We start from the raw sequence: 27884 nt of genomic DNA on the forward strand, positions 1-27884 counted from the left end.
TCAGTGTTCCCTTTGGTTGGGCTTTGGAACATTCATATTATTATAACTCTTTATATTGATGCAGTGATGCAACAAGAAATCACAGTTATTTGGTTTCAAAGGAAGATAAGTAATAAATAGGTTGCTTTTAAAAGTTGACCTAGCTTCTGACTGAATAACTATAGTTAATGATTTAGTCAGAAATTAGGTCACCTTTTAAAATTAACCTATGTAATATTTCCCTTTATAATGCCATCCATCCATCCATCTTCTTCCGCTTATCCGGGGCCGGGTCGCGGGGGCAGCAGTCTAAGCAGAGATGCCCAGACTTCCCTCTCCCTAGACACTTCCTCTAGCTCTTCCGGGGGGACACCGAGGCGTTCCAAGGCCAGCCGGGAGACATAGTCCCTCCAGCGTGTCCTTGGTCTTCCCCGGGGCCTCCTCCCGGTTGGACATGCCCGAAACACCTTCCCGGGAAGGCGTTCAGGAGGCATCCGGAACAGATGCCCGAGCCACCTCAGCTGTCCCCTCTCGATGTGGAGGAGCAGCGGCTCTACTCCGAGTTCCTCCCGAGTGACTGAGCTTCTCACCCTATCTCTAAGGGAGCGCCCAGCCACCCTGCGGAGAAAGCTCATTTCGGCCGCCTGTATCCGGGATCTTGTCCTTTCGGTCATGACCCAAAGCTCATGACCATAGGTGAGAGTAGGAACGTAGATTGACCGGTAAATCGAGAGCTTCGCCTTACGGCTTAGCTCTTTCTTCACCACGACAGACCGGTACATCGACCGCATTACTGCAGAAGCTGCACCGATCCGTCTGTCAATCTCCCGTTCCATCCTCCCCTCACTCGTGAACAAGACCCCTAGATACTTGAACTCCTCCACTTGAGGCAGGAACTCTCCACCAACCTGAAGTGGGCAAGCCACCCTTTTCCGACTGAGGACCATGGCCTCGGATTTGGAGGTGCTGATCCCCATCCCAGCCGCTTCACACTCGGCTGCAAACCGTCCCAGTGCATGCTGAAGGTCCTGGTTAGAAGGGGCCAACACGACAACGTCATCCGCAAAGAGCAGAGACGAAACCGTGTGGTCCCCAAACCTGACACCCTCCGGCCCTTGGCTGCGCCTAGAAATTCTGTCCATAAAAATTATGAACAGAACCGGCGACAAAGGGCAGCCCTGCCGGAGTCCAACATGCACCGGGAACAAGTCTGACTTACTGCCGGCAATGCGGACCAAACTCCTGCTTCGGTCATACAGGGACCGGACAGCCCTCAGCAAAGGACCCCGGACCCCATATTCCCCCAGCACCCTCCACAGGACGCCGCGAGGGACACAGTCGAATGCCTTCTCCAAATCCACAAAACAAATGTGGACTGGTTGGGCAAACTCCCATGAACCCTCCAGCACCCTGTAGAGGGTATAGAGCTGGTCCAGTGTTCCACGACCAGAACGAAAACCACACTGTTCCTCCTGAATCCGAGGTTCAACTATCGGCCGAATTCTCCTCTCCAGTACCCTGGCATAGACTTTCCCGGGGAGGCTGAGAAGTGTGATCCCCCTGTAGTTGGAACACACCCTCCGGTCCCCCTTCTTAAAAAGAGGGACCACCACCCCGGTCTGCCATCCCAGAGGCACTGTCCCCGACCGCCACGCGATGCTGCAGAGGCGTGTCAGCCAAGACAGCCCCACAACATCCAGAGACTTGAGGTACTCAGGGCGGATCTCATCCACCCCCGGTGCCTTGCCACCGAGGAGTTTCTTGACCACCTCGGTGACTTCAGCCCGGGTGATGGACGAGTCCTCCTCTGAGCCCCCAGCCTCTGCTTCCTCAATGGAAGACGTGACGGCGGGATTGAGGAGATCCTCGAAGTATTCCTTCCACCGTCCGACAACATCCCCAGTTGAGGTCAACAGCCGCCCATCGCCACTGTAAACAGCGTTGGTAGGGCACTGCTTCCCCCTCCTGAGGCGCCGGACGGTTTGCCAGAATCTCTTCGAGGCCAGCCGATAGTCCTTTTCCATGGCCTCACCGAACTCCTCCCAGGCCCGAGTTTTTGCCTCCACAACCACCCGGGCTGCAGTCCGTTTAGCCTGCCGGTACCTGTCAGCTGCCTCAGGAGTCCCACAAGCCAGCCAGGCCCGATAGGACTCCTTCTTCAGCTTGACGGCATCCCTTACTTCCGGTGTCCACCACCGGGTTCGGGGATTGCCGCCTCGACAGGCACCGGAGACCTTGCGTCCACAGCTCCGAGCAGCCGCTTTGACAATGGAGGTGGAGAACATGGTCCACTCGGACTCAATATCTCCAGCCTCCCTCGGGATCCGGTCGAAGCTCTGCCGGAGGCAGGAGTTGAAGATCTCTCTGACAGGAGACTCGGCCAAACGTTCCCAGCAGACCCTCACAGTACGTTTGGGTCTACCGAGTCTATCCAGCTTCCTCCCCCGCCATCGGATCCAACTCACCACCAGGTGGTGATCAGTTGACAGCTCCGCCCCTCTCTTCACCCGAGTGTCCAAGACATACGGCCGCAGGTCAGATGAAACGACCACGAAGTCGATCATTGACCTACGACCTAGGGTGTCCTGGTGCCATGTGCACTGATGGACACCCTTATGCTTGAACATGGTGTTCGTTATGGACAAACTGTAACTAGCACAGAAGTCCAATAACTGAACACCACTCGGGTTCAGATCAGGGGGGCCGTTCCTCCCAATCACGCCCCTCCAGGTTTCACTGTCATTGCCCACGTGGGCGTTGAAGTCCCCCAGTAGAACGACGGAGTCCCCAGTCGGAGCACTCTCCAGCACCCCTCCCAGGGACACCAAGAAGGCCGGGTACTCTGCACTGCTGTTTGGCCCGTAGGCACACACAACAGTGAGAGACCTATCCCCGAGCCGAAGCCGCAGGGAAACGACCCTCTCGTTCACCGGGGTAAACTCCAACACATGGCGGCAGAGCTGGGGGGCTATAAGCAAACCCACACCAGCCCGCCGCCTCTCACCATGGGCAACTCCAGAGTGGTGAAGAGTCCATCCCCTCTCGAGAAGTGTGGTTCCAGAGCCCAAGCCGTGCGTGGAGGTGATTCCGACTATCTCTAGTCGGAACCTCTCAACCTCACGCACAAGCTCAGGCTCTTTCCCCGCCAGCGAGGTGACATTCCATGTCCCAAGAGCCAGTTTCCGTGTCCAGGGATCGGGTCGTCTAGGCCCCCGCCTTCGACTGCTGCCCGATTCGCTTTGCACCGGCCCCTTACGGTCCCTCCCGTGAGTGGTGGGCCCACGGGAAGGTGTCCCCACGTCGCTCCTTCGGGCTGAGCCTGGCCGGACCCCGTGGGGGAAGGCCCGGCCACCAGGCGCTCGCATACGAGCCCCAACCCCAGGCCTGGCTCCAGGGTGGGGCCCCGGCTGCGCCATACCGGGCGACGTCACGGTCCTCCTTTTATTTGGCATCATAAGGGTTTTTGAACTGCTCTTAGTCTGACCCGTCACCTAGGACCTGTTTGCCTTGGGAGACCCTACCAGGGGCATATAGCCCCGGACAACGTAGCTCCTAGGGTCATTCGGGTACTCAAACCCCTCCACCACGTTAAGGTGGCAGTTCATGGAGGAGCCCCCCCCCCTTTATAATGATCGTTTACAATTACACTAAAAATGTAGTTAAAAACAAACAAGCAAACTGATGACTGTTAAAGGCAGTGGAGTGTAGACTGACTTCAGCAGGGGCACAAGGATAAAAAGAGCTTTTTTAAAAACAAATTTTGGGCAACTCAACTAATTTGGTTTGCTTTTACAGTATTTAAGCTAATTCATTTATTAGTAAATAATTTCCCCAAGTTTTCAACTATTACATGTTTTTGGATAGTTAAACCATGGTTTTATTTGAAGCCCCCCTGAAGTTGCCATTGAAAAAGGAATGTGATGTATTCTAGTATATCTATGATTCTCCTTTCAGAGCAGCAAATAAATAGTCCAGATCAGAGCCACTTCTGAATTAATGAGCAACAAAATCAGCCTTAGATTTTCACTCAGCCCTTTTGAGGCTACATTGATGTGGCCCACGAAGGAATTGAGTTTGACATCCCAGATCCCAAACTGATGACTTTATTTTACATTCCCACAAGAAAGTGGACTTACACAAAATATTATTATTATTATTATTTTACTTCTTCTTTACTTACTTACTTCTTTGTCTTACCAGTTTTGTCTAACATTACCAATTAAAGATTCAAATACTTCTCTAATCTCCACATATGCATAATAATAGGATCTTAGGACTCTTAAAACCCTTTATGGTGCAGCGTTGCTATATGGCAACAATTAATTTCTCACTTCCTTGTTATTCAGAAAAAAATACAATATATTGCACTATGGGAATTAAAAGGGCAGGACTTAAGGTAGCCAATAATTTGCTGTTTTTAATTCAGATGACATTTGAATGCCCCTCCAAAGCTCACTCCCACGGAAGACACCTGTTGAAGTGCTCCAGAAATTGCTCTATGAACCTCATTTCTTCTCAAGGTTTTTTGTTTAGTTTTTTTGTGCAGCATCTTTGATGATGTGAATTAGATATTTTTATTCACAAATCAACTTTGTCTAACATAGTTTTACTGTAAATTGAGAAAATATCAATGTTTCCATATGGCAACGCTGTCCCACAGTGGAATTGCAGTAATGTATTTCCCAGGAAGAGTGCAGAGTTAGCTCCATGTGAAAAGATTGAGGATGAGTTAGCCAAATTATAGGGAACGATAGGGATTAAATGATAGGGATCTACTTATTTTTGGTTTTCATGAGGCCCAAGTATATACATTTATCAATTTCTAAAATATATGTGCATTTAATAAGAAAAGAAAATCATAATTTCACAGAAAAATTGTACCAAAATTCCATTGTGGTACAGCGTTGGCCTATGGCAACGTTTCCCTAAGTAAATAATAAACCCAGCTCTTTTTTTAGCAGTAGGCCTACTTATTCTCCTGCTTTCTGCTATTTCACGGTTTCCTCTGTCTACCTTTTTGGCTGATCTGATAAAGAAACTGGATCCAATATTTATGGCGTCTTGACACGATTAAAATATATCAGTTATTATCAAGATATTCTCTTTATTTTCTCAATCTCACTGTGCTGTTTATGGCTTTTTCGTGATGGTGTCACATTGTCGAGACCTGACCGGCTAGTAATCAAACAAATCTTCTTATTAGACACTAAATATTGGTTCATTGTTTTTATTCCAATTCCACACAAAAAAATGTTCATGTCTTTTTTAAATCTATTAGCCTATCACTATCAGTCATTCTTCCAAATAAAAACGAGTGGGAAATTAAATTAAACTGTTGGACTGTAGGGGGCAAGATTTCAACACATTAAGCCTGAAAATATGGAACTGACAAATAGAGGAGAAAATGAAATCAAAAGTGACTTTGTGTCTTGTGCACCCGCAAGTACTGTAGAACAGTTTATTATTACTTATTTGTTTGTTCGTTTGTATGTATGTTTGTTTGTTTTCTTAAGCTTTCATTTGCACCTATTTGGGATATTTGAATGTTTATTCCACCAGTCAAATTCAAAGTAGAAAACTGTCGACCAACCGATAAGTTCCATTCCAGTCAGCTACCGAACTTGTTTGATGTCATATTTAGGAGTCTTGAGGGCTCATTATCTGCTTGATGCTTATGTATTTAGTTATGCCCTATGTAGTGCTTTCACATTATTTACTTTAAAGGGATAGTTCACCCAATAATGAAAATGTTGTCAGCATTCACTCACCCTCATGTTGTTCCAAACCTGTATGAGTTTCTTTCTTCTGCTGAACACAAAAGAAGATATTTTAAAGAATATTGGCAATTCGAATGTTGGTCCTTGCACCATCTTGGAATTGCTCCTTTTATTATTGATCATTATTCTCCTGTTTTATTGCTGTGAAGCTGCTGCTTTGAAATAATCTGTATTGAATTTGTACAAAGCGCTATATAAATTATTGTGACTTGAATAATGAATTCAAAGCCACAATTATCTCACTAAATTGACAATTCTAGCTGCATTGGTCCCTTGTTTCACATGTTACAAACCCATTCAATAAACATGAAACTCAAAATCTTCCAAAGACAAATCTAAAAACACTAAAATGTTATTCTTAACAAGTAACTTCCTCTTGTTTTTTAATTAAAATTCCTCAAAATCCTTAAAACAAAACAGTTTTACTTCTTCTGCATATTTAGACCCAACACTGCATATGTTTATTTCTGTCTTATGACAGGATTTGAAGTCTAAGTGGTCGTAAAAAAAATAGTCACTCTCAGGACCTTCGGGCCAAAAATGACCCCCATAGTAAATGAATGGTAAACTAGTTTTTTTGTGCATACAATCTACAAATTCGCCAGGATACACATAAAAAGGACTCAACAGTGAAGGGGTGAATCTCTAAAACATCAAGAGTGCAAAACAGACAAAAAAACTCACACACACAAATTAACACGTGCCATTCCAAAAGCTAATTGTGTTTTTGTGTGTGTGTGTGTGTGAGAGTTTGTTTGGGATATTAGGACATTAGGGATAAGTATCTAGATGCTCATTTGAATCGCACTCAATCACTGTCACTCACCCTGCTAAAATCCATGTTGTAGTTATTTATCGTCCTCCAGGTCAACTGGGTAACTTCCTGGAGGAATTGGATATGTTACTCTCTCACTTCCCTGAGGATGGCACTCCTCTGGTACTGCTCGGTGACTTCAACATTCACCTTGATAAACCCCAGGCTGCAGACTTCACCACTCTTCTGACCTCATTTGATCTTAAGCGAGTATCTACTACAGCTACTCATAAATCAGGTAACCATCTTGATCTTATCTACACACGCTACTGCTCCACAGACGTCACTTTAGTTACTCCTTTGCACACCTCAGATCACTTTCTCATCACTCTTAACCTCCTACTAACTCCTAACACAACACACACTCCTCCGCTGATTACCTTTCGGCGTAATCTACGCTCACTCTCTCCCTCCCGTCTATCCACTATGGTTTCCTCCTCACTCCCTCCACCTGCTCAGTTCTCAGCAATGGACACTAACAGTGCTACTGACACTCTTTGCTCCACTCTAACATCTTGCTTAGACAACTTCTGTCCCATTTCATCCAGGCCAGCCCGCACCACTCCCTCTGCCCCCTGGCTGTCTGATGTTCTCCGCGAACATCGCTCTGGGCTCCGGGCGGCAGAGAGGAAGTGGCGCAAAACTAAAAACACTACTGACCTGACCCTGTATCAGTCTCTCCTCGCTTCCTTCTCTACTAACGTCTCCACTGCTAAAACTACATACTACCACAACAAAATCCACAACTGCTCTGACTCTCGTGCACTCTTCAGAACGTTCTCTTCGCTCCTCTGCCCCCCCCCCCTCCTTCATCAACTCTTACAGCTGACGACTTTGCATCATTTTTCACACAAAAAACCTCCTCCATCAGCAGCCAATTCTCCGCACCACAAACCGACACGCACATCTCAACAACCATAACACATACGCTCCCCTCTTTTTCTCTGCTCTCTGAAGCTGAAGTCTCCAAACTCATCCTTTCCAACCACCCCACTACCTGTCCGCTTGACCCTATCCCCACTCACCTCCTTCAGGCCATTTCTTCTTCTGTTACTCCTGCACTCACTCACATTGTCAACACCTCTCTTCAAACCGGGACCTTCCCCACAGCATTTAAGCAGGCTCGGGTAACCCCACTGCTTAAGAAACCCTCTCTTAACCCAGCACTTTTAGAAAACTACAGACCGGTATCCCTTCTGCCTTTCATTGCAAAGACACTCGAGCGAGTTGTTTTTAACCAGCTCTCTACGTTTCTTGAACAGAACAACCTCCTGGATATCAACCAATCTGGCTTCAAAAGCGGTCACTCAACTGAGACTGCCCTGCTCTCGGTTACGGAGGCACTGAGACAGGCAAGAGCGGCTTCCAGATCCACAGTACTTATCTTACTGGATTTGTCTGCTGCTTTTGACACAGTTAACCACCAGATCCTCCTGTCAACTCTCATGAAGATGGGCATCTCGGGAACTGCTCTCCAGTTGCTCAAGTCTTACCTCTCAGGTAGGTCCTTCAGGGTGTCATGGAGAGGTGAAGTGTCTAAGTCACATCATCTAGCCACTGGAGTTCCACAGGGCTCAGTGCTTGGACCACTTCTCTTCTCCATCTACATGTCATCACTGGGATCGGTCATTCAGAAACATGGCTTTTCCTATCACTGCTATGCAGACGACACTCAACTCTACTTCTCATTTCAACCAGATGATCCCACGGTTGGTGTTCGTATTGCTGCCTGCCTAACAGACATTTCTGTCTGGATGAAGGAGCATCACCTGCAACTCAACCTTGCAAAGACAGAACTGCTTGTGGTCTCAGCCAAACCAGCACTGCATCACAATCTCTCCATTCAGCTAGTATCATCAACCATAACTCCGTCCAGGACAGCCAGGAATCTTGGAGTTGTGATCGATGATCAGCTAAAATTCACTGACCACATTACTGCAACAACCCGGTCCTGCAGATTTGCATTATACAACATTAGGAAGATTAGACCCTTCCTATCTGAGCTGACCACACAACTCTTGGTCCAAGCTCTTGTTCTCTCCAAACTGGACTACTGTAATGCTCTTCTAGCGGGCCTTCCAGCATGCACTATCAAACCCTTGCAACTGATCCAGAATGCAGCGGCGAGGGTGATCTTTAACGAGCCGAAGAGAGCGCACGTCACGCCTTTCTACATCAGACTCCACTGGCTACCAATAGCTGCTCGCATCAAATTCAAGACACTGGTACTCGCCTTCAAAGCAACCACTGGCTCTGCACCAATATACCTTAACTCGCTTGTTCAGACACACACCCTCCAGGAGCTTGCGTTCTGCCAGTGAACGACGCCTTGTGGTGCCATACCAGAGAGGCATGAAATCACTGTCACGGACCTTTTCCTGGACTGCCCCCACCTGGTGGAATGACCTGCCTATCTCAATTCGAGCAGCCGAGTCTGTAGCCATTTTCAAAAAACGGCTAAAGACAGGTCTCTTCCAGCAGCACCTGACCAATCAAGAATAGCACTTAACATTCTATTCATTTTTCTGTCTGTCTAATTTATTTAAAAAAAAAAAAAAAAAAAAAAAAAATTCCTGTGTGTTCTGTGTTAGATTAACTGAGACTTGTTACAGCACTTGCATACTGTAGCCTCTGACTGTTCTAGTTGCTTCTATTGCTCTCATTTGTAAGTCGCTTTGGATAAAAGCGTCTGCTAAATGACTAAATGTAAATGTAAATGTAATAGTATCTAGATGCTAATATTAGGGATTAGTATCTAGATGCATGGGTGAAGGGCAGAAACTGCATGTGGACCAATGAGAAGTCCCGTCCTTCCTTGGCTTAGTACCAGAGATCTTCTTCTTGGCCTCTAAGAGGTGTCTGGCTGTTGTCCTAGCATCTTTATCTGATGGCGTTGGACAGTTTGTTTGTGTTAGTCCACCAAGATCCAATCAAAATGTAGCAAACCTTTGTCCACTGTTATGGGCAGTGAGGGGCCCGGCCATAAACTGGGCCCTGGAATGTGCCGTCCACTACAACGTGAAAATTATATCTGAAACTCGCATTGCACCAGGTGTATGATGTCTTTTGGAATTCCCGTTTTCATCTTTATCTTCATGTGTGCTGGCTCCCACACCCAAATGAAACAGGTGGGTGGACTGAGGAATGCAAAAGCCAGACCTGAGCATAATTGGTGTCATTTAAAAACACAAGGAAACGTATCTGTTTTTAATGCAAAACATCCGTGGAAGAACGGGCATGTCAAAATGTTATCAGTTTACAACTTGTGATTGCTTAATAGTTCTTTCACTTTTGTTTTTTCTACAGTCATCAGCTACTTTGTTCCTACATTTGCAAATAACCTTGTTTTTTTTTTTTATACGAAAACCATCATCATTTGTTTCCCCATTGGCACAGGATGTAATACAATTCCATAAAATAAGGATTCCACACTTCAGGGAACAATTATGCTGTAGGGTGTGACACTAAAACGAAATAAAGTTTTAATGTAACCCCATTTGCTCTGCACTGGCAGACAATGATTATTGAGCAATTTTCATGATTATATGGACAGTGTTTGGTGTAAAGATAGACTGATCAATGACAAAAAGTCATTGTAAAACTGGTAATGCTTTCATAATGCTGCAATAATGATGATGCGGTTATTAATTAATAATAGGTCATTTCCAGCAAGTTGTCTAAACTTATCACTCAATGGTGAAAAAATCCAGTGAAATCAAAACCATGGCATGTGGATTTACGGGTCATGGGTGCACACGTAGAGCCAAAAAAAAAGTGATCATTGTACTTGTGAAGAACAGATTCTTCTACATAAATCTTCTGCACAAATTCTTACTCCACCTATCAAGTGTTGCTCTGTATCAGGAAATACAGTGCAGCTATATAAGCTATCTGTCGCAAACAGAATCTTCAAACATTGTGGCCGCACCTGTAGAGTGATAACAGGAGAATCCCATTGATTGCTGAATCCACTGACACAAGAGAAGGTTGGCTTAATTAAATAATACAATAACATAATAACTGTAATGTTGATGTTAGAATTGCCATCTCAGTTTTTGAGTAGAAACAACGTTGTTTATTCATGTCGAATAGAATTTAAGAAGACAGATGAACTAAGATTTTACACATTTTGACTCAATCAGTGCACGTTCAGACGCAGGTCTTTTTCTGAGTTCACGTATTTCTTTTCTTTTTAGGAACGAGACCAGGCAAATACTCTGTGTTGTGGAACAATGAAAGCTTGTCAGTGCATCCTGCTACTCTTTAGCTGCCTGTTCCTCTATACTCTAGGTAAACTATATACAGTATAATTTTTGGGGGGATTCATGAACATATATGTGACCCTGGACCACAAAACCAGTCATAAGGGTAAATTATTTTAAATTGAGATTTATACATAATAAGCTGTATACACAATAAGCTTTCCATTGATGTATGGTTTGTTAGGATCAATAATTGGCCGAGATACAACTATTTGAAAATCTGGAATCTGGGGGTGCAAAAAAATCTAAATATTGAGAAAATCTGCTTTTTTAAGTTGTCCAAATGTCCAAGTCCTTAGCAACGCATATTACTACTAATAATACATTTTTGATATATTTACGGTAGGAAATTTACAAAATATTGTCATGGAACATGATCTTTATGTCCTAATGATTTTTGGTATAAAAGAAAAATCAATCATTTTGACCCATACAATGTGTTGTTCACTGTTGCCACAAATATACCCGTGCGACTTATGACTGGTTTTGTGGTCCAGGGTCACGTATAGTAGTAACATTTGCAGAATAATTGTAATTATAATTCATTATAATTTCCCCATAGCTTTGGAGTGCGAAGTGATTCCTGGCAACCTGAAGCAGATTGATGCTGGGGTAGGGGTAGTGGGTGGGGTGAACAATGACAATGAAGTCTTCCTGTTGCTGGGGAATGGTTTTAGAAGGATAAATGCAACCATGAAGCACTTTACTGTTGGGCCTGCTGGAGAACTAGCAGTGAATTTATCAAACAGTGTCTTTAGGTTTCAGAGTGGCCAATTCAGCTCGATTCCAGGTAAATGATAATAATAATAAAACAATATATGAACTATTCTTAAAGATACAAACTATTTTTTCCATTCATTCTCTATATTTTATTGTCAGTCACTTTTAAACAGGTGGATGCCGGAGGTGACCAGATTATCGTAGGCGTTACTCCGCTAGAGGACGTCTTCTGCTTAAATAAAGATGCCAACAATGTCGGGCCATCCAGCAATTTTCCTTGGCTACAACTTGCAGGAAAGCTGAAGTACTACAGCTGTGGTCCATACAGCTGTTGGGGAGTGAATTCTGCAGGAAATATCGTCATCAGAAGGGTAAGGGTACTACTAAGGGCTTAATCAGGTCTGAAGAAAGGTTCAGAACAGCACAGAATTATAGTAACTTCTAGAAGTTCTAGGCAGCTTTAAAACATTACTTGTCACAGTAAAGGAATTGAAAACAGATGTGACATGCTATCTGTGAGTTATCTGTGTCTTCTTGTGTTGTACAGACTGTAACTGGTGCTTCCTGTGGAGGGTCAGGTGTTTTTGATGTAATTTCTGGAAGTATGTCCATGGTTGAGGTAGCAACTGATGGCAGCGTCTTTGTTGTTGACACTGAGGGGAATTTATTGCAGAGGTGAGCAAAAATAATTCTATCTGTCAAATTTGAACAAATGTAAAATATGAGAATGATTTTAATTGGCAGAAACCATTATTCTTGTTTATTTTAGAACTGGTGTCTCTTCATCGAATCCCATTGGCACAGGTTGGTTAGGTTTTCTTGTGTGTCCCAATGGCCACAAGCATGTGACCTTTGATCTGGGGAGGCTGTATGTCATCTGTAGTGATGGATCCCTCAGGAGATGCATTTAAATGTCCAACAGAGGAGCTCAACTGTCATTTATAAAGAGAAAATTGAAAATCAAAACATTTTTCTTTCTTTTGTTACATTTGTTGTCAATCAAATGAAATTTTTGGATTTATGCATTATCATTTTTAAAGTGTCAATAAAGAATTGTTACACAATCGACTTCAATCAATAATGAATTACTGGAACTGTTTTACATCATTTTTAAATTAATTCACATGTATCATGGAGAAAATGCATTGGACTTCCCCTTCATTTTGTCAGAAATAATGATAAACCATTTACAGTAATACAAGTTTATTTTTTTTAAATGAGAACTGACTGGTAGGCCAACATTTATTACAATTTTAATTCAATTCATTTTAATTTATTTATAAAGCACATTTAAAATCAACCTGTGTAGTAGATCCTGTGGAATGTCGAAGACTGTGTTGGTTAACTTTCTTGCGTCAAAACATCCTCACCATTTTGCTCACGTTTTATCATATTAGATTTGAGTGTGTTGTGTTATAATTCTGTGCGTTCGCTCGGCGGCTACTATGAGACACTTGTTGCACATTGCAGGTGGTTCTTAGTGAATCATGAAAACAACATTTAAACAGTAAGACTAACTGTGTTGAGCTATAACAATGATTACTTTTCTGTTGATGAATGTATCCAAACAGTTGCTCACCTATCTAATAAAACACATAATATATTAAAGCGTCTTTGGCGTTTTGTCCGTGTCCTGGTTAAAATGTCTTATTTCTCTGGATTTAAACATTCTTGGAAATGTTTGGGGTAATGTACACAAAATATATAACATTGTTCAAGTGGTTGGGTATTTGAATACACAAATCTTACATATTGTGCCTTTAAGTGCTCTTTGATAAGGCCTTCAGGGAACGGCATCTGCAAGGTCACATCAAGGAACTTGAAGGCTCGTTGGAGATAAACAAAATCTGCACACAATCAATCACTGGTAATCTCCACAAGATGCATGCAGATTAGAAATGTGTCCGGATGTGGTTCGACTTGCTCTGATGTCATGCTGACATTCGTCAAAATAACCCTTGTGACATCAAGGCATGCAGGGCTGTGCATTCCATGCAGTCCTTTTAAAAGAAACTCCTAGGTTAGCAATAAAAAAACACTGCAAAGAAAAAAAGTGGCCATCAGAGTCTCACTACTGTTATAGAGTCATGGTCACCAAGACAAGTCTGGTCTCGTCTCAGTATACGGTTACTACAGACTCCTTACCTCTCATACCTACCTGTTATCATCCCGTCTCCTGTCTTCCGTCCGTCAGCCTGGTTACCGATCTTCATTCTCTGGATCCAACCTCACCTGCAAGATACAACACTCTGAGTCTTCACCGGCTAAGTCACCATTACCAGTCCGCAAGTCACCATCTACTTCCATTGTCTGGTTTACTCTGCTACAACCACACGCTAACTTTAATAAAGATCACTATTACTCACCTGCTTGTCTATGCCCTTCTGTTCTGGGACTCTCAAAATACTCAAAGTATTTGTATATAAATGCATATTTTGCAATAAACTGGTTTCTATATACTGGGTAGGCCTATATAATCAACAACTATAAATTAATAGTTAACCATGATAATTTAATTATATTATTTGCAATGCTTCATGAGATTGTACTTAACGGCTTTAACAAAGTAAAGTACAATGTCTTCTAACTTTTTGTCTGATTTTCAAACCATTTTTGGTTTTAAATCCAAGTTTGAAATGTTGTGGGTTCAGTTCATAACTTATAACACTTTAATTAACACTTTCCTCAACACTTTTTATAACACTTTAATTAGCACAATCAATCTTTATTGGAAAAATGAAAGGGACAAACACTTCCAGAACCAAGGCTTTCAGCAGCAGGTGATGCATTATATGAAATTATATTAGCAAAGAGAAAATAAATAGTTTGTACCTGTAAATTGTGGATATTAAAGGATTAGTTCACTTTTAAATAAACTTTTGCTGATAATTTACTCACCCCCATGTCATCGAAGATGTCCATGTCTTTCTTTCTGCAGTCGAAAAGAAATTAAGGTTTTGGATGAAAACAGTCCAGGGTTTTTCTCCATATAATGGACTTCAGTGGGCTCCGAACGGTTCAAGGTCCAAATGACAGTTTCAGTGCAGCTTCAAAGGGCTTTAAACGTTACCAGACGATGAAGAAGGGTCTTATCTAGCGAATATTTTATATTTTTGTATGTACTGCTTTTTTTTTCTTTCTTTATATTGTGTGTGATGTTATGTGGGTTGTGTTTAACACATTTAACACAGTGATTATCAGTTCCACATAGTTCATCCAAAAATGAAAATTATCCCATAATTTACTCACCCTCAAGCCATGACATTCTTCTTTCAGACGAATACAATCAGAGTTATATTAAAACATATCCTGTTTTTGGATGAACTATCCCTTTAAATCAGTATCGGCTATAAGTTAAGCTATTTCTGTCACTTTTTTCACTTGATGTGGAAAACAAATGTCCTGCTGACAAAGAAAAGAAGAATTCAAAGAATGTGAGCAAAACAGGTTCTTGTACAACTGATAGTCCATATCAAAGACTTACCAAATTCCCCTCAAACCACTGCATAATTCTTGTAAATGGTAGACGGAAACAAAGTCCAGCTATATAAGTTAACTGTCACGCAACAGAATCTCAAAACACTGTGGCCGCACTTAGTGTGAGAACAGGAGAATCGCATTGCCCATTGAATCCACTGACACAAGAGAAGGTTGGCTTAATTTAATAATACATACATTTTATATTGTTGGTGTTAGCGTTGACATTCTGCATGTAAACTAGAAACTATTTAATGTTTATTCATGTTGTAGGGAATAAGAAGAGAGATAATCAAAGATTTTAGTCTCTAAAAAGATGTCATTCAGTTCAAGTTCAGATGCTGGTCTTCTCTTGAGTTCATAGACTTTATTGGTTATATTTATTTCAATGGTCCTCTTTATACATTCTAAGTCAATTTTAAACTACATGTCAACTTGCTCTAATTAATTAGCAATTACATGTCAACTAACTCTTATTAGAGTATTAGAAGATTGGTAGACTGTCAGTTTATGGTTTGGAGATAATAATTTGACATGTAACTTAGTTGCAAATTAACTTATGATCAATTTAATGTCTGTTGGGGGACCATCAAAATAAAGTTGATCAGATATTAAGCAGACAGTCTTCTAATATTCTTATGATTGGTAGTTGACATGTAGTTGCAACGTTACTTATAGTTAGTAGAATGTCTAAAGTGGACCATCTAAATAAAGTGTTACCCTTTTATTTTCTATTTAGGAACGGGACCAGAAACAATGAAAGTTTTTCAGTGCATACTGCTCCTCTTTAGTCATCTGTTCCTTTATACTCTAGGTAAACTATGTGTTTTGGGGGACTATTGGTCATATTAAGATAATAACATTCACATAATAATTGGCATCACTGATTATTCTATTTTTCCCCCATAGCTTGGAATTGTGAAGTGATTCCTGGTACCCTGAAGCAGATTGATGCTGGGCTAGGGGTAGTGGGTGGGGTGAACAATAACAATGAAGTCGTCTTGTTCCTTGGGACCAGTTTTGAAAGGATAGGTTTATCCATGAAGCACTTTACTGTTGGACCTGCTGGAGAACTGGGGGCAAATTCAACAAACAATGTCTTAAAGTTTGAGGATGGAATCTTCAAGCTGATTCCAGGTAGGAAATGTTGTGGTATGCTTCCATGCGATGTGTGCAAAGTATATATTACTTTACATGTATGCATTTGGCTGATGTATTAGATTAGATTAGATTCAACTTTATTGTCATTACACAAGTACAAGTACAAGGCAACGAAATGCAGTTTAGGTCTAACCAGAAGTGCAATAGCAGCAAGTGCAGGATATACAACGTTTGCATAAGTGCAGGACATGGATATGTACTGAGTATATATAAATATGTCTATAAATAGAGAGATGGTTATTACTATAAACAGAATTTACAGGTGAATATGTACAGTGAATAATATACAGATGGTTAATACTATAAACAGAATTTACAGGTGGATATGTACTATGAATATAATATAATATACAGATGGCTATTACTATAAACAGAATTTTACAGATAGAGGTATACAATGATATGTTAGGCTAAAATGAGGAATATGGCAGTGGATTAAGGTAGTGCAATAAATTATGGACAGAAGCTATCCGAAAAAAAGTGTAAAAGTGCAGTGGAAGTGATTGCATATTACAGTTAGAAGTACGGTGCAAAATACAAATGTAAACAGTAGGTACTGTAAATAACAGTCGGCAGTGCAAATGAGCATAATCCAGTTACGGTGTGGTAGTGCAAAATGAATAAGTAAACAGTTGTTACTGTAATAAAGAGTCGGTAGTGCAAATAACAAAGTGAAGGTGGATGTGAGGTAGGAGAGTTATCAGTATATGAGGGGAGTGGATCAACGGGGGTTTGAGTTCAGTAAAGAGACAGCTCTGGGGAAAAAACTGTTCTTAAGTCTGCTGGTCCTGGTCCGGTGGATCCTGAAACGCCTGCCGGAGGGCAGGAGAGAAAACAGTCTGTGGGCTGGGTGAGAGGAGTCCTTGAGGATGCTGCGAGCTCGATGCAGACAGCGTTTCCTCTGGATGTGTTCGATGGCAGGCAGTGGAGTCCCTGTGATGCGCTGGGCAGTTTTCACCACCCGCTGCAGTGCCTTGCGCTCCGCAACAGAGCAGCTCCCATACCACACTGCGACACAGTTGGTCAGGATGCTTTCTATTGCGCAGCGATAGAAGTTCACCAGGATAGCCGAGGAGAGCTGATTCTTCCTCAGTGTCCTCAGGAAGAAGAGGCGCTGGTGAGCCTTCTTGACCAGGCTGGAGGTGTTGGTCGTCCACGACATGTCCGCCGAGATGTGGATCCCCAGGAACTTGAAACTGGAGACACGTTCAACAGCCATTCCATTGATGTGGATTGTGTCGTGTGTGCCTCTTGACTCCTTCCTGAAGTCCACGATGAGCTCCTTCGTTTTGGTGGTGTTGAGGAGCAGGTTATTATCAGCGCACCATGTGGCCAGGTGCTGGATCTCCTCCCTATAGGCAGTCTCATCGTTGTTGCTGATGAGACCAATCACCGTTGTGTCGTCCGCAAACTTGACGATAGAATTAGATCCATACACAGGCTTGCAGTCGGCGGTGAAGAGGGAGTAGAGAAACGGACTTAGCACACAGCCCTGTGGTACACCAGTGTTGAGTGTGATGGATGTGGAGCAGGTGGATCCTGAACGAACATTCTGGGGTCTGTCAGTTAGGAAGTCCAAAATCCAGTTGCACATTGAGGTATTGATGCCCAGGTCTCCAAGTTTGGCTATTAACTTGGTTGGGATGACAGTGTTGAATGCTGAGCTGAAGTCAACAAACAGCATGCGTGCGTAAGTGTTCTTATTGTCCAGGTGAGTGAGCACATAGTGCAGTGCCATGGAAACGGCATCCTCTGTGCTCCTATTGCTGCGGTAGGCAAACTGGTGTGAGTCCAATGTGGATGGTAGAGAGTCTTTTAGGTGTTCCAGGACCAGCCGCTCAAAGCACTTCATGACGATGGGTGTGAGTGCTACAGGGCGGTAGTCATTAGGGCACCTCGGGTTAGAGTGTTTTGGCACTGGCACAATGGACGTGCGTTTAAAGCATGAAGGTACAGCTGCTTGGGCAAGAGACAGGTTGAAAATGTCTGTAAAAACCTCAGCGAGCTGCTCCGCACATGCCCTGAGAACACGACCAGGGATGTTGTCTGGTCCAGCAGCCTTGTGCGCGCTGATCCGGCTCAGTGACTTGCAGACATCTGTGGAGGAGAGTGTGATTGGTGGGTCAGCTGAGGGTTTGAGCTTGGTGGCAGTTTCTCTGTTGTCTCTTTCAAAACGAGCGTAAAAGTGATTTAGCTCGTTCAGGAAGTTGACATCAGTGGCTGCGGGGGTGGAGTGGGGGGGTTTGTAGTCACTGATGGCCTGGATGCCCTGCCACATGCGTCGAGGGTCAGAGTTGGAAAAGTGACCCTCTATCTTTAGCTTGTAGCAGTGCTTGGCCTTTTTGATGCCCCTCTTCAGGTTTGCTCTGGATGCGCTGTAGGCTTGTGCATCTCCTGATCTGAAGGCAGTATTGCGTGACTTCAGCAGGAGTCGCACTTCCCTGTTCATCCATGGCTTCTGATTTGGGTATGTGGTGATCTGTTTCTGGGTTGTAACACTGTCAATGGTGGTATTGATATGATCCAATACAGAGGAGGTGTAGGAGTCAATGTCCGTGTGAGCGCCACTGGTGGCTTGAGAAGCAAACACACTCCAGTCTGTGTGTAGAAACCTTTCCTGGAGTGTGGAATCAACCCCCGCAGGCCACACCTTGATGGTTTTCATTGATGGCTTCACACGGTTGATGAGGGGTGAATATTTGGGGATGAGGAACAAAGAGATGTGGTCTGACTGTCCCAGGTGGGGGAGGGGTGTCGCAACGTAAGCTCCCGCCATGTTTGTGTACACGTGGTCTAAGGTTTTGTTTCCTCTGGTGTGGCAGGAAACATGCTGGTGAAACTTGGGTAGCACTGACTTTAAGTTTGAATGATTAAAGTCACCTGCAACAATAAAAGCAGCTTCCGGGTGATCAGTCTGTTGTTTACTGATGGCTGCATGAAGTTCTTTCATAGCAAGCTTGGCATCAGCATCCGGGGGAATATAGGCTGCAGTTATAATGGTGGAAGTGAACTCTCGCGGCAGATAAAACGGTCTACATTTAACCATGAGAAACTCCAGGTTAGCTGAACAATGACTCCCAACAATAACAGAGTTTGTGCACCAGGCTTTGTTAATGTAAATGCACAATCCACCACCTCTGGTCTTACCGGAGCCATCTAATGTTCTATCCGCCCGGAGCGTGTGGCATCCCGCTAGCTCAATAGCGGTGTCCGGTATTCCGCCGTTTAGCCAGGTTTCCGTGAAGATTAGGACGTTACAGTTCAAAAGTTTCTTGCTGTGTGTGATGCTGAGTCGAATCTCCTCCATTTTGTTCACTAGCGACCGTACATTGGCAAGGAAAATACTGGGTAAAGAGAGCCGATGTGGGGTAAGCCTTAGCTTTAGCCTTAGCTTAGCTCTCAGACCACCGCGTCTTCCCCGCCTTTGTTTACGATCTCGGCGCCGCCTGCGAGCACTTCCGCCCGGCCGGGCAGAGTGCATAGCCTCGGGTGTTCTAGCGATCTCAGGAAGGAGTCGAAGATTGTCCATAAAACTGTCGGAAATTCGCAAACCAATATCCAAAATCTCACCACGGGTGTACGATGTTAAGGCACAACTATTCTGAACGAACAGACCCGAGATGAGCAGGAAAAATACCGCAAAATTGCAGAATCTGGAGAGACCCGGAGCCTCGCGAACTACTCGCGCCGCCATCTTGGGTATTTGTTCTTGCAGAGCATTCAAGGTATACATTTTGTCCATTTTTTGTGTTTCCTGGGAAATTAAACCAATTCTGGCAACAAAATAATGTCAATGATTAGGCTATTTATAAGTGTATAATAGATTGTCACTATCTGGTACAATGAGGAAGAAGGATCTGAATAAGTTCAATAACAAAAAGTTATTGGGCGTTTTAGACGTTTCAGACGTTTCTCCCGTCTGAAACGGGAGAGTCTCAAGAGAAGCCAGGTTATATTTTGACATATTGTACGAATTCATACGAGTGAGGTTGTACCAATTGGTACGAATTAGCCACCTTGTACACATCCGTATGTATTGGTCGTAAGATAGCGTATTGTATAACTACAGCAGCTGCATTCTGAACCAACTGTAGCATGTTTATTGATGATGCAGGACAACCACCTAGTCACTACAGGACTAAGTGTTGTTGTTTTTTGGTCTGGACCAAACTAACCAAATTAACTGAACTACAAGTATGAACACAACCCTAGTTTTCGGATAGGCGTTTTGGAATTGACAGCAAATCGCATAACGTATGATGGACACAGACTCTTGGTTCAGACTCTCACAACTCTAGGAGCTTCAGACTTCACTTTCATCCAGGGTATCAAACTTATTTTGAACCGATTTTAGAACGCTTAATGTTTTCAGTCGTTTCGTGTATGATGATCAGTCTGTCTATATGCTGATTTTTTCTGCTTCATTTTGCTGTCAGACATTCAATTCAAACAAGTGGATGCCGGAGGTGACCAGATTATTGTAGGTGTTTCTCCAGTAGATGACGTCTTCTGCTTAAATAAAGACGCTAACAATGTCGGGCCACTAGGTGATGCTCCTTGGATACAGCTTGCAGGAAAGCTGAAGTACTACAGCTGTGGTCCGTACAGCTGTTGGGGAGTGAACCCTGCAGGGAATATCGTCATCAGAAGGGTAAGGGTACTACTAGGATTCAGGATCTTGTTAGTACTAAATCCCGAATCACTGAAATAGGCCTCTTCTTGTTCTAGGCAGTTTCAAATCATTACTTATTACAGTAAAGGAATTGGAAACAGATGTGACCAAGCTATTGGTGAGTTGTCTGTGTCTTGTTGTCTTGCATAGGCTGTAACTGGTGCTTCCTGTGGCGGGTCAGGTGTTTTTGAGGCCATTGCTGGAACTCTGTCCATGGTCGAAGTAGCAACTGATGGCAGCGTCTTTGGTGTTGACCCTCAGGGGAATTTAATGCAAAGGTGAGCTACAAAAAATACTTATTGCATTGAAAGCTTAAGTTTGAAGAAATTGACAATTTTGAACAAAAAATAAATTATTTTCATTGACAGAAAAGCATTATTCTTGTGTATTTTAGAGTTGGTGTCTTAACATCGAATCCCTATGGAACAAGTTGGACAAATATTAATATCTGTCCCAATGGCCACAAGCATGTGACCTTTGATCTGGGGAGACTGTATGTCATCTGTACTGATGGATCCATCAGGAGATGCATTTAAATGTCCAACAAGGAGCTCAACTACATAAACAAAATATCCTTTTCTTTCTGTTTAATTTCTTTGCTGTTGAACCAATAACATTGTATGAGTTATAGTTTTACATGACTTTTGAAGTGTCAAACTGCTACATAATTAACTTCTGTATAATTTTAAATAAAAACCTTTTACCTAATTTGGTGTTCCTTGTCAAAAATGACGTCAAAAATGTTGACCTTGTCAAAAATGACAAATGGGACAACTCCGAAGAATCTATCCTCGAGTTCACCTTAGTCAAAGACAACATGGATGAGAGACATCACTACCGTGCATTGGTTGCGGTTTTTTGGCTCGCGAGAGGAACGGGCAAGAGTGATAGCCACTCTGTCGGACTGGACGGTGTGAAATCTTCAGCTTCCAATGCATAAACATACAAATACTACACAAGTCACATGTGCACGATGAAATGGTATCAATCAATAATTTTCAGACTTCTCAGCCGTGCAGACATTTTGAGGGGCAGTGGCCCAAACCAAAAAAAGGGACATTATAAGGGGGTTGAGTATCATCTTAAAGTAAAGATTGAATAACAAACCTTTTACAATCATATTGTAAATACAAATGTTAGGTTTTACTGCTAATTAAATTTATGTTGTTGTAATTATGCTTCCAAAAAGTTGATTCTGCACTAGTTTGATCTCATATTTCATGTTTTTTTAAATGTTTTAGATTTATGTAGCAAATGAGAACCGCTAAAATTATTGAATATATTTTGAGACAAAGGTCTTGTTAATGTTTGTCGGTTTTGTTCAAAGTAAATAAAGCAACAGTTTTTCAATAACAGAAGAATATGTAAAAGTATGGTATTTGGGGTAAAGGCTGACTTTTCCATTTGTTGACATGACATGGTTATTCAGATGGTAAATATAATAAGTTAGTTGTCCAACTTAGAGATAACCATCATATTTATAATGAAACCATCAGATTAAAAAATATGATAATAATCATATCATAAAAATATATTTTTTTACTACTTATAAAGCTTAACTAAATTATTATAGGATCTCATTCAATGCTTTCAAACTCATACTTTAAAAAAATGTATTTTTTAAAAATACTTATATTAACATATTTTAATATTTATTGAACAATAATGAATTATTTTATTCATCAAAATAAACAGAAAATACTGCAAACTTTGCTAAAGATATTTTTTTGAACAAGTATTAACTTACATGATTAAAAAGCAAATTTTTCTTAGGGTGTGCCTTTAGCCCCATTGTACCCAACTATGACACTAGAACATTTTTAGTATATTACCTTTTTAAATTGTGTATACAATTAAAATGGTCTTAATAAAATATCATAAATATGATGTAGCCTATGTTATACTAGTATTAACTTAGACAATTGATTATAATTGTACAGTGCACAATTGTATATATTTTACAGGAGTTAAAGTGTGACAAACTGTCTGCTAATATTCTATAGGATGATTTACCCGCTGGTTAGCTGGAGCTTTGAATCCACATTTGCAATGTTGAACGGGCATTAGCCACCCTTTGCTCATGCTTTGCTCTCTTCTTTTTTGTAAAGTCATTGTTTTTTGTCAACAAAGTGTGCCGACAACAGAAAATGAGGTGTTATTTATATTAGATCATATCAGGTAAAATAATTTGATAAGACAATTAATTATCTTCCAAGAATGTGGATATTTTGCACAAGTTGTTAGCACTAGCCTATTAGAAGACCAGGAGCAAAATATTACTGACAAAAATACAAAAAACAACTACCTAATTACTAATTCCGCGGATAAACCACTGCCTGTAATGTGGATCGTAGTTTGTAATCTAATTACATGTTAATGGGACGACATTCTGGAACTGTCATCGCCACAGAGAGCGGGCACTGCCACAAACTTTGAGCGATGCTGCGGAGCGAGCGGGAAAACACGGAGCAGATTAGCGGAATTAGTGGATTTGTAGCGGAACAGAAGATATTTCAATAACTAAAAGTCCTACGTGCGGAACGCAATGCTTTTATGGGAATCCTCTGGGGGTTAAGAGGTGCACCTCAGCCGATGAGGACAGAGGGGCAGTGGCTCTAGCCCACGGCTCACCCCCCTGTGCACCGCCCTGCTCTCAGGCTATTAGTGCACAGCCAGCAACCAAATCACAATGGCAATGCAGCAACGCTGGCTGAATGAATTTAACAGGAGAACAGCACAGCCTTGTGGTGCCTCACAATATACAACATCTTAGGGATTCATATCAGACTGTATGTGGCCACTCACACATAGATCAAAGAAAAATTCAATTTCTAGCAAGGTAGAAAGGTAGCCTATAATTATTATTTATTTCGAACATTTGTTATGTTTTATTTAATGCATTTGTGAATGCATAATTCAGACAACAACAATATAACACAATTACTAAATTTAGAAGTGTTATGTATTATAGGCTAAAGTGATAAATGTGTGCCCTGGGGTCTCATTTATAAAACTTCATCCTAAAAGTGTACATAAGCACAAAAACTTCTCCACCCTGTCTCCTCCCCGAAATCATCATATATGGAGCTTACAATGCCTACTATGCATAACCTCATCTGCATATAATTTCCATGCATATTCCCATCCACGTGACACCATGTTTAACGCTGTCAAAGGTAGTACAAGACATTAAAAAATAGATACAGACTATAAATGCCAATTGTGCCTTACAGATTACATTGGTGAAAATCATCCAATGTCTATCAAAATATAGCTATCAAAATATCCATAAAAACAACATTTTATAAAATACTTCTCAGATAAAGATTTTAGAATAGAGGGTAACACTTTATAATAACTACACGCTATGAAGCATTAGTTAAGCTTTAGTAAATAGTTAATTCATCATTTATAAGGCATTAATATACATTAATAGGCTTTTTATAAATACAGCTATGCTTTATTCTTGATTTATATGCATATCTATAATGTGTTTAATAATTGTATTTTCATACTTTATAAATTATCAATTTATCATTTATATGAAGTATTATATTATTTACAAGCCAGTTATTTAGGAGTTGTCAGTGGTTCATATAAGATCATTCAGAAATTGTAAGTAAAAGATTAATAAACTATTTAAACTTACACTGTAAAAAAAATTCTGGTCTCTAATTGAAAATGTTCTAGTGACTGATCACATCTACATTTTTTAGTTGGCCAAATTTAATTTCTGTGAATTAAATTGCATAAACTCACAGAAATTCAATTTGGCCAACTGAAAAATTTAGATGTGATCGGTCACTAGAAAATTTTCAATTGGAGAGCTGAATTCTTTTTACAGTGTACATTTATACATCTTATTATTTAGTTACTCAGTGTAAATAACTGGTTTGTAAATAATATAGTACTTCATTTAGAAATGATAAATTGATCATTTATAAAGTATGAAAATACAATTATTAAACACAGTATAGATATGCTTATAAATCAAGAATAAAGCATTTATAGCTGTATTTATAAACTGCTTAGTAATGTCTATTGATGCTTTATAAATGATGAATTAACTATTTACTAAAGCTTAACTAATGCTTCATACTAGTGTGTAGTTATTATAAAGTGTTACCGTGTCGGAAGTGCCATACTACGCCTCTTTCAGGGCCTGTTTTGTGCGTACGCAACATTTAAAAATGAGGCCCCTGTCGATTCTGTGGCCCCAAAAAGCATCTTAACTCTTTATTTTGCACGTAAATGTATTATTCTGTACGTTTTAATGAGCAAGATAGCTATATATGGATGTTATTTTCTCTTTATTTCTCAATCTGGCAGTGCTGTTTATGGCGTTTTCGTGATGGTGTCACGCTGACAAGTCCTAACCGCAAGTAATCAACACATTTTCTTATTGGATACTGATTATGAAACAGTCCAACTCATTTGTGCAATTTCATTTAACCTTTATTGACACAAAATGACAATGCAAAACTTTATATGTCAAACTTTAATAAAAACAAAACTCAGCTTTCATTGTCTAAACAGCAAAGAAAAGAAGCAGAAAGAATTTCTGCTTAATGATCATTGGGGTCCTCTGATGGACATTCAAAAACATTTTCTGATGGATCCGTCACTACAGATGACCCACAGCCTCCCCAAATCGAAGGTCACATGTTTGTGGCCAAAGGGACAAACGACAATCACTTGCCATCCTGTGCCAGTGGGATTTGAAGGAGAAACTCCAAGTCTAGAAAAAGTGATAAAATGATGGTTTCTAATAAATGAGAATAATTATTGTATTTTACTTTTGCTCATATTTAAGTTTTATTCCATAAAACAAGCTTTCAGTGCAATTTGCTCACCTTTGCAACAAAGACCCCTGATAGTCAACACCATAGACGCTGCCATCAGTTGCTACTTCGACCATAGACAGAGTTCCATTAACAATATCCCAAACAGTTGACCCTCCACAGGAAGAACTCGTCACATTCTGAGAAACACAACAAGATGCAAACAACTCAGTTAACTAAAACTGATTACTCATTTTCCCTTTTGTTCAAACTCTTCCAATCTTACCTTTTTGAGGAGGACATTCTCTTGAGAGTTCACTCCCCAACAGCTGTACGGGCCACAGCTGTAGTACTTCAGCCTTCCTGTGAGTTGTGTCCAAGGAATGATTCCAGATGGTCCATTGCTGTTAACATCCCTATTAATGCAGAAGATGTCGTCTATTGGAGTAACACCTGCAACAATCTCACTTCCAGCATCCAACTGCTTTAAACCGCCTGTAAAGTAAAGAGATTGAAGGGAAAAGTCGAACAAAATATGGACAGATAAGAAAATCTGCTTTAAGCATCTTGAGTTTAATTTTCTTTTACCTTGAATCTGCCTGAAGCTTCCACTCTGAAACTTGAAGGCAATGTTTGCTGGACTCACTCCGAACTGTCCAGCAGGTCCAACAGTAAAGTGCTTCAGTGATGCATTTATTCTTGTAAAACTGTTTCCCAGAAATAGGAAGACTTCATTGTCATTGTTTACTCCACCCACTAAACCTAATCCAGCGTCAATCTGCTTCAGGTTACCAGGAATCACTTCACACTCTAAAGCTATGGAAACATTTGGGTTGGGTTCATTTGAATTATTCTGCAGATGTTAGTATCATGATAGGATTATGAATCTCCAAGCACATATGGATAGTTTACCTAGAGTATAAAGAAACTGGCAGCTGAAGAGTAGCAGGATGCACTGAGAACCTTTCATTGTGCTGCAACACAGAGTATTTGTCTCGTCCTACACATAAACAGAAATCAAATGTACATGATGTAAAGTCTTATTAAATTCTACATAACATAAAGGAAGAAATAAACCAGCACAATTATTTTGTTATGAAAACAACCTTTTCTTGATAGATGTGTCCGCTGGTTTCAGCAGTCCTCTTCGCACAGCCACAATGTTTGGAGATGCTGGTGAATGACTGCTAGGTTTGCTTTTATAGTTGTAGTTTGTTTCCTGATCAGGCAAGGGAAAACCCTGCAGTAGAGAATTATGCAGTGGATCGAGATCTACTGCTGGGAGGAGCAAAATTTTGTAAGATTTTGTAAGTTATTGTCTTCACGTGTGCACCCATTTGCCCCATGCCATTGTCACATTCCTATTATGCAACTGCAATTTTAAATGTGTTTGGTATACCTATGATGCTTAAAATGACCTGGTACAAGGTTCTTCATAAAGCTCACTTGAAACCCAACAATGACATGTCTTCTGCAGTAAAGTCCCTCTGAAGTAATGTAATAATATTTCAAAGAATTGCAAGGATATTACATAAGTGAATGTTATAGTTCTGTATCAAATCAAATCAAATCAAATCACTTTATTGTCACACAGCCATGTACACAAGTGCAACAGCAGGTGAAATTCTTGGTGCAGTTCCGAGCAACATAGTAGTCACGACATGACATGTACAACATTTAGAGCAGCATCAGATTACACTGATGCGCCCACAATTACTCACAGCACAGTAAACTCTACAATAAACAATAAATAATTTACACAATGTGAGTGTGGTTCTCACAGCTTTAACCAATATACACATACTTACAATATACATATACTTTAAACAATATACTTTAAACAATATACTTTAAACAATATACACACTAAAACATACATTAAACAATATACATTACGCTATAATAATAATAATAATAGTATACAATGTACAGTATACATTATTATTTTTTTTTATAATGTATACTTTTGATTTTGTTTCATGTTCATGTTTCATGTTCTTATTTTGTTACGTTCACAGCCATGGTTCCTGTTGTCATATGCTTCCCTTGTTAGTCATGTGATCCTGCCATGTGCTCCCTTGTCATGCGTTCTATGTTGTCATGTTCTGATTGATTTATTGGTTTGATTGTGCACAGGTGTTCCATGTTAACCATTAGTCTCTGTGTATTTAATGCTGCGTTCCAGGCAACCCGTAACCCGTGTTTTTCCAACCTTCTACCCGTGAAAGTGCACTGGAACGC

The 27884-nt window shown here is 41.2% G+C and overlaps 3 protein-coding genes across 3 annotated transcripts; 2 read left to right on the forward strand and 1 right to left on the reverse strand.

Moving 5' to 3' along the window:
- Positions 1 to 10466: 10466 nt before the first annotated feature.
- LOC307126859 (fish-egg lectin-like) lies at positions 10467 to 13165 on the forward strand. Its single transcript, XM_079817654.1, has 6 exons — positions 10467 to 10556; positions 10767 to 10860; positions 11395 to 11622; positions 11712 to 11923; positions 12100 to 12227; positions 12322 to 13165. Exons 2-6 carry the CDS (start codon positions 10803 to 10805, stop codon positions 12461 to 12463), a joined length of 768 nt encoding a protein of 255 aa, XP_079673780.1. The 5' UTR covers positions 10467 to 10556; positions 10767 to 10802; the 3' UTR covers positions 12464 to 13165.
- A 1955-nt stretch (positions 13166 to 15120) lies between these two features.
- On the forward strand, positions 15121 to 22218 carry LOC307127024 (fish-egg lectin-like). Its single transcript, XM_079817958.1, has 6 exons — positions 15121 to 15202; positions 15769 to 15843; positions 15939 to 16166; positions 20627 to 20841; positions 21013 to 21140; positions 21257 to 22218. Exons 2-6 carry the CDS (start codon positions 15786 to 15788, stop codon positions 21396 to 21398), a joined length of 771 nt encoding a protein of 256 aa, XP_079674084.1. The 5' UTR covers positions 15121 to 15202; positions 15769 to 15785; the 3' UTR covers positions 21399 to 22218.
- A 3080-nt stretch (positions 22219 to 25298) lies between these two features.
- LOC307126160 (fish-egg lectin-like) lies at positions 25299 to 26812 on the reverse strand. Its single transcript, XM_079816566.1, has 6 exons — positions 26750 to 26812; positions 26556 to 26643; positions 26232 to 26459; positions 25930 to 26138; positions 25716 to 25843; positions 25299 to 25600 (listed from the first exon to the last, which is right to left on the reverse strand). The coding sequence occupies exons 2-6, from the start codon at positions 26611 to 26613 to the stop codon at positions 25459 to 25461; spliced, it is 765 nt and encodes a 254-aa protein (XP_079672692.1). The 5' UTR covers positions 26614 to 26643; positions 26750 to 26812; the 3' UTR covers positions 25299 to 25458.
- Positions 26813 to 27884: the final 1072 nt, after the last annotated feature.

Source organism: Gobio gobio, assembly GCF_949357685.1.
Source record: "Gobio gobio genome assembly, chromosome: 5".
NCBI lineage: Eukaryota > Metazoa > Chordata > Actinopteri > Cypriniformes > Gobionidae > Gobio > Gobio gobio.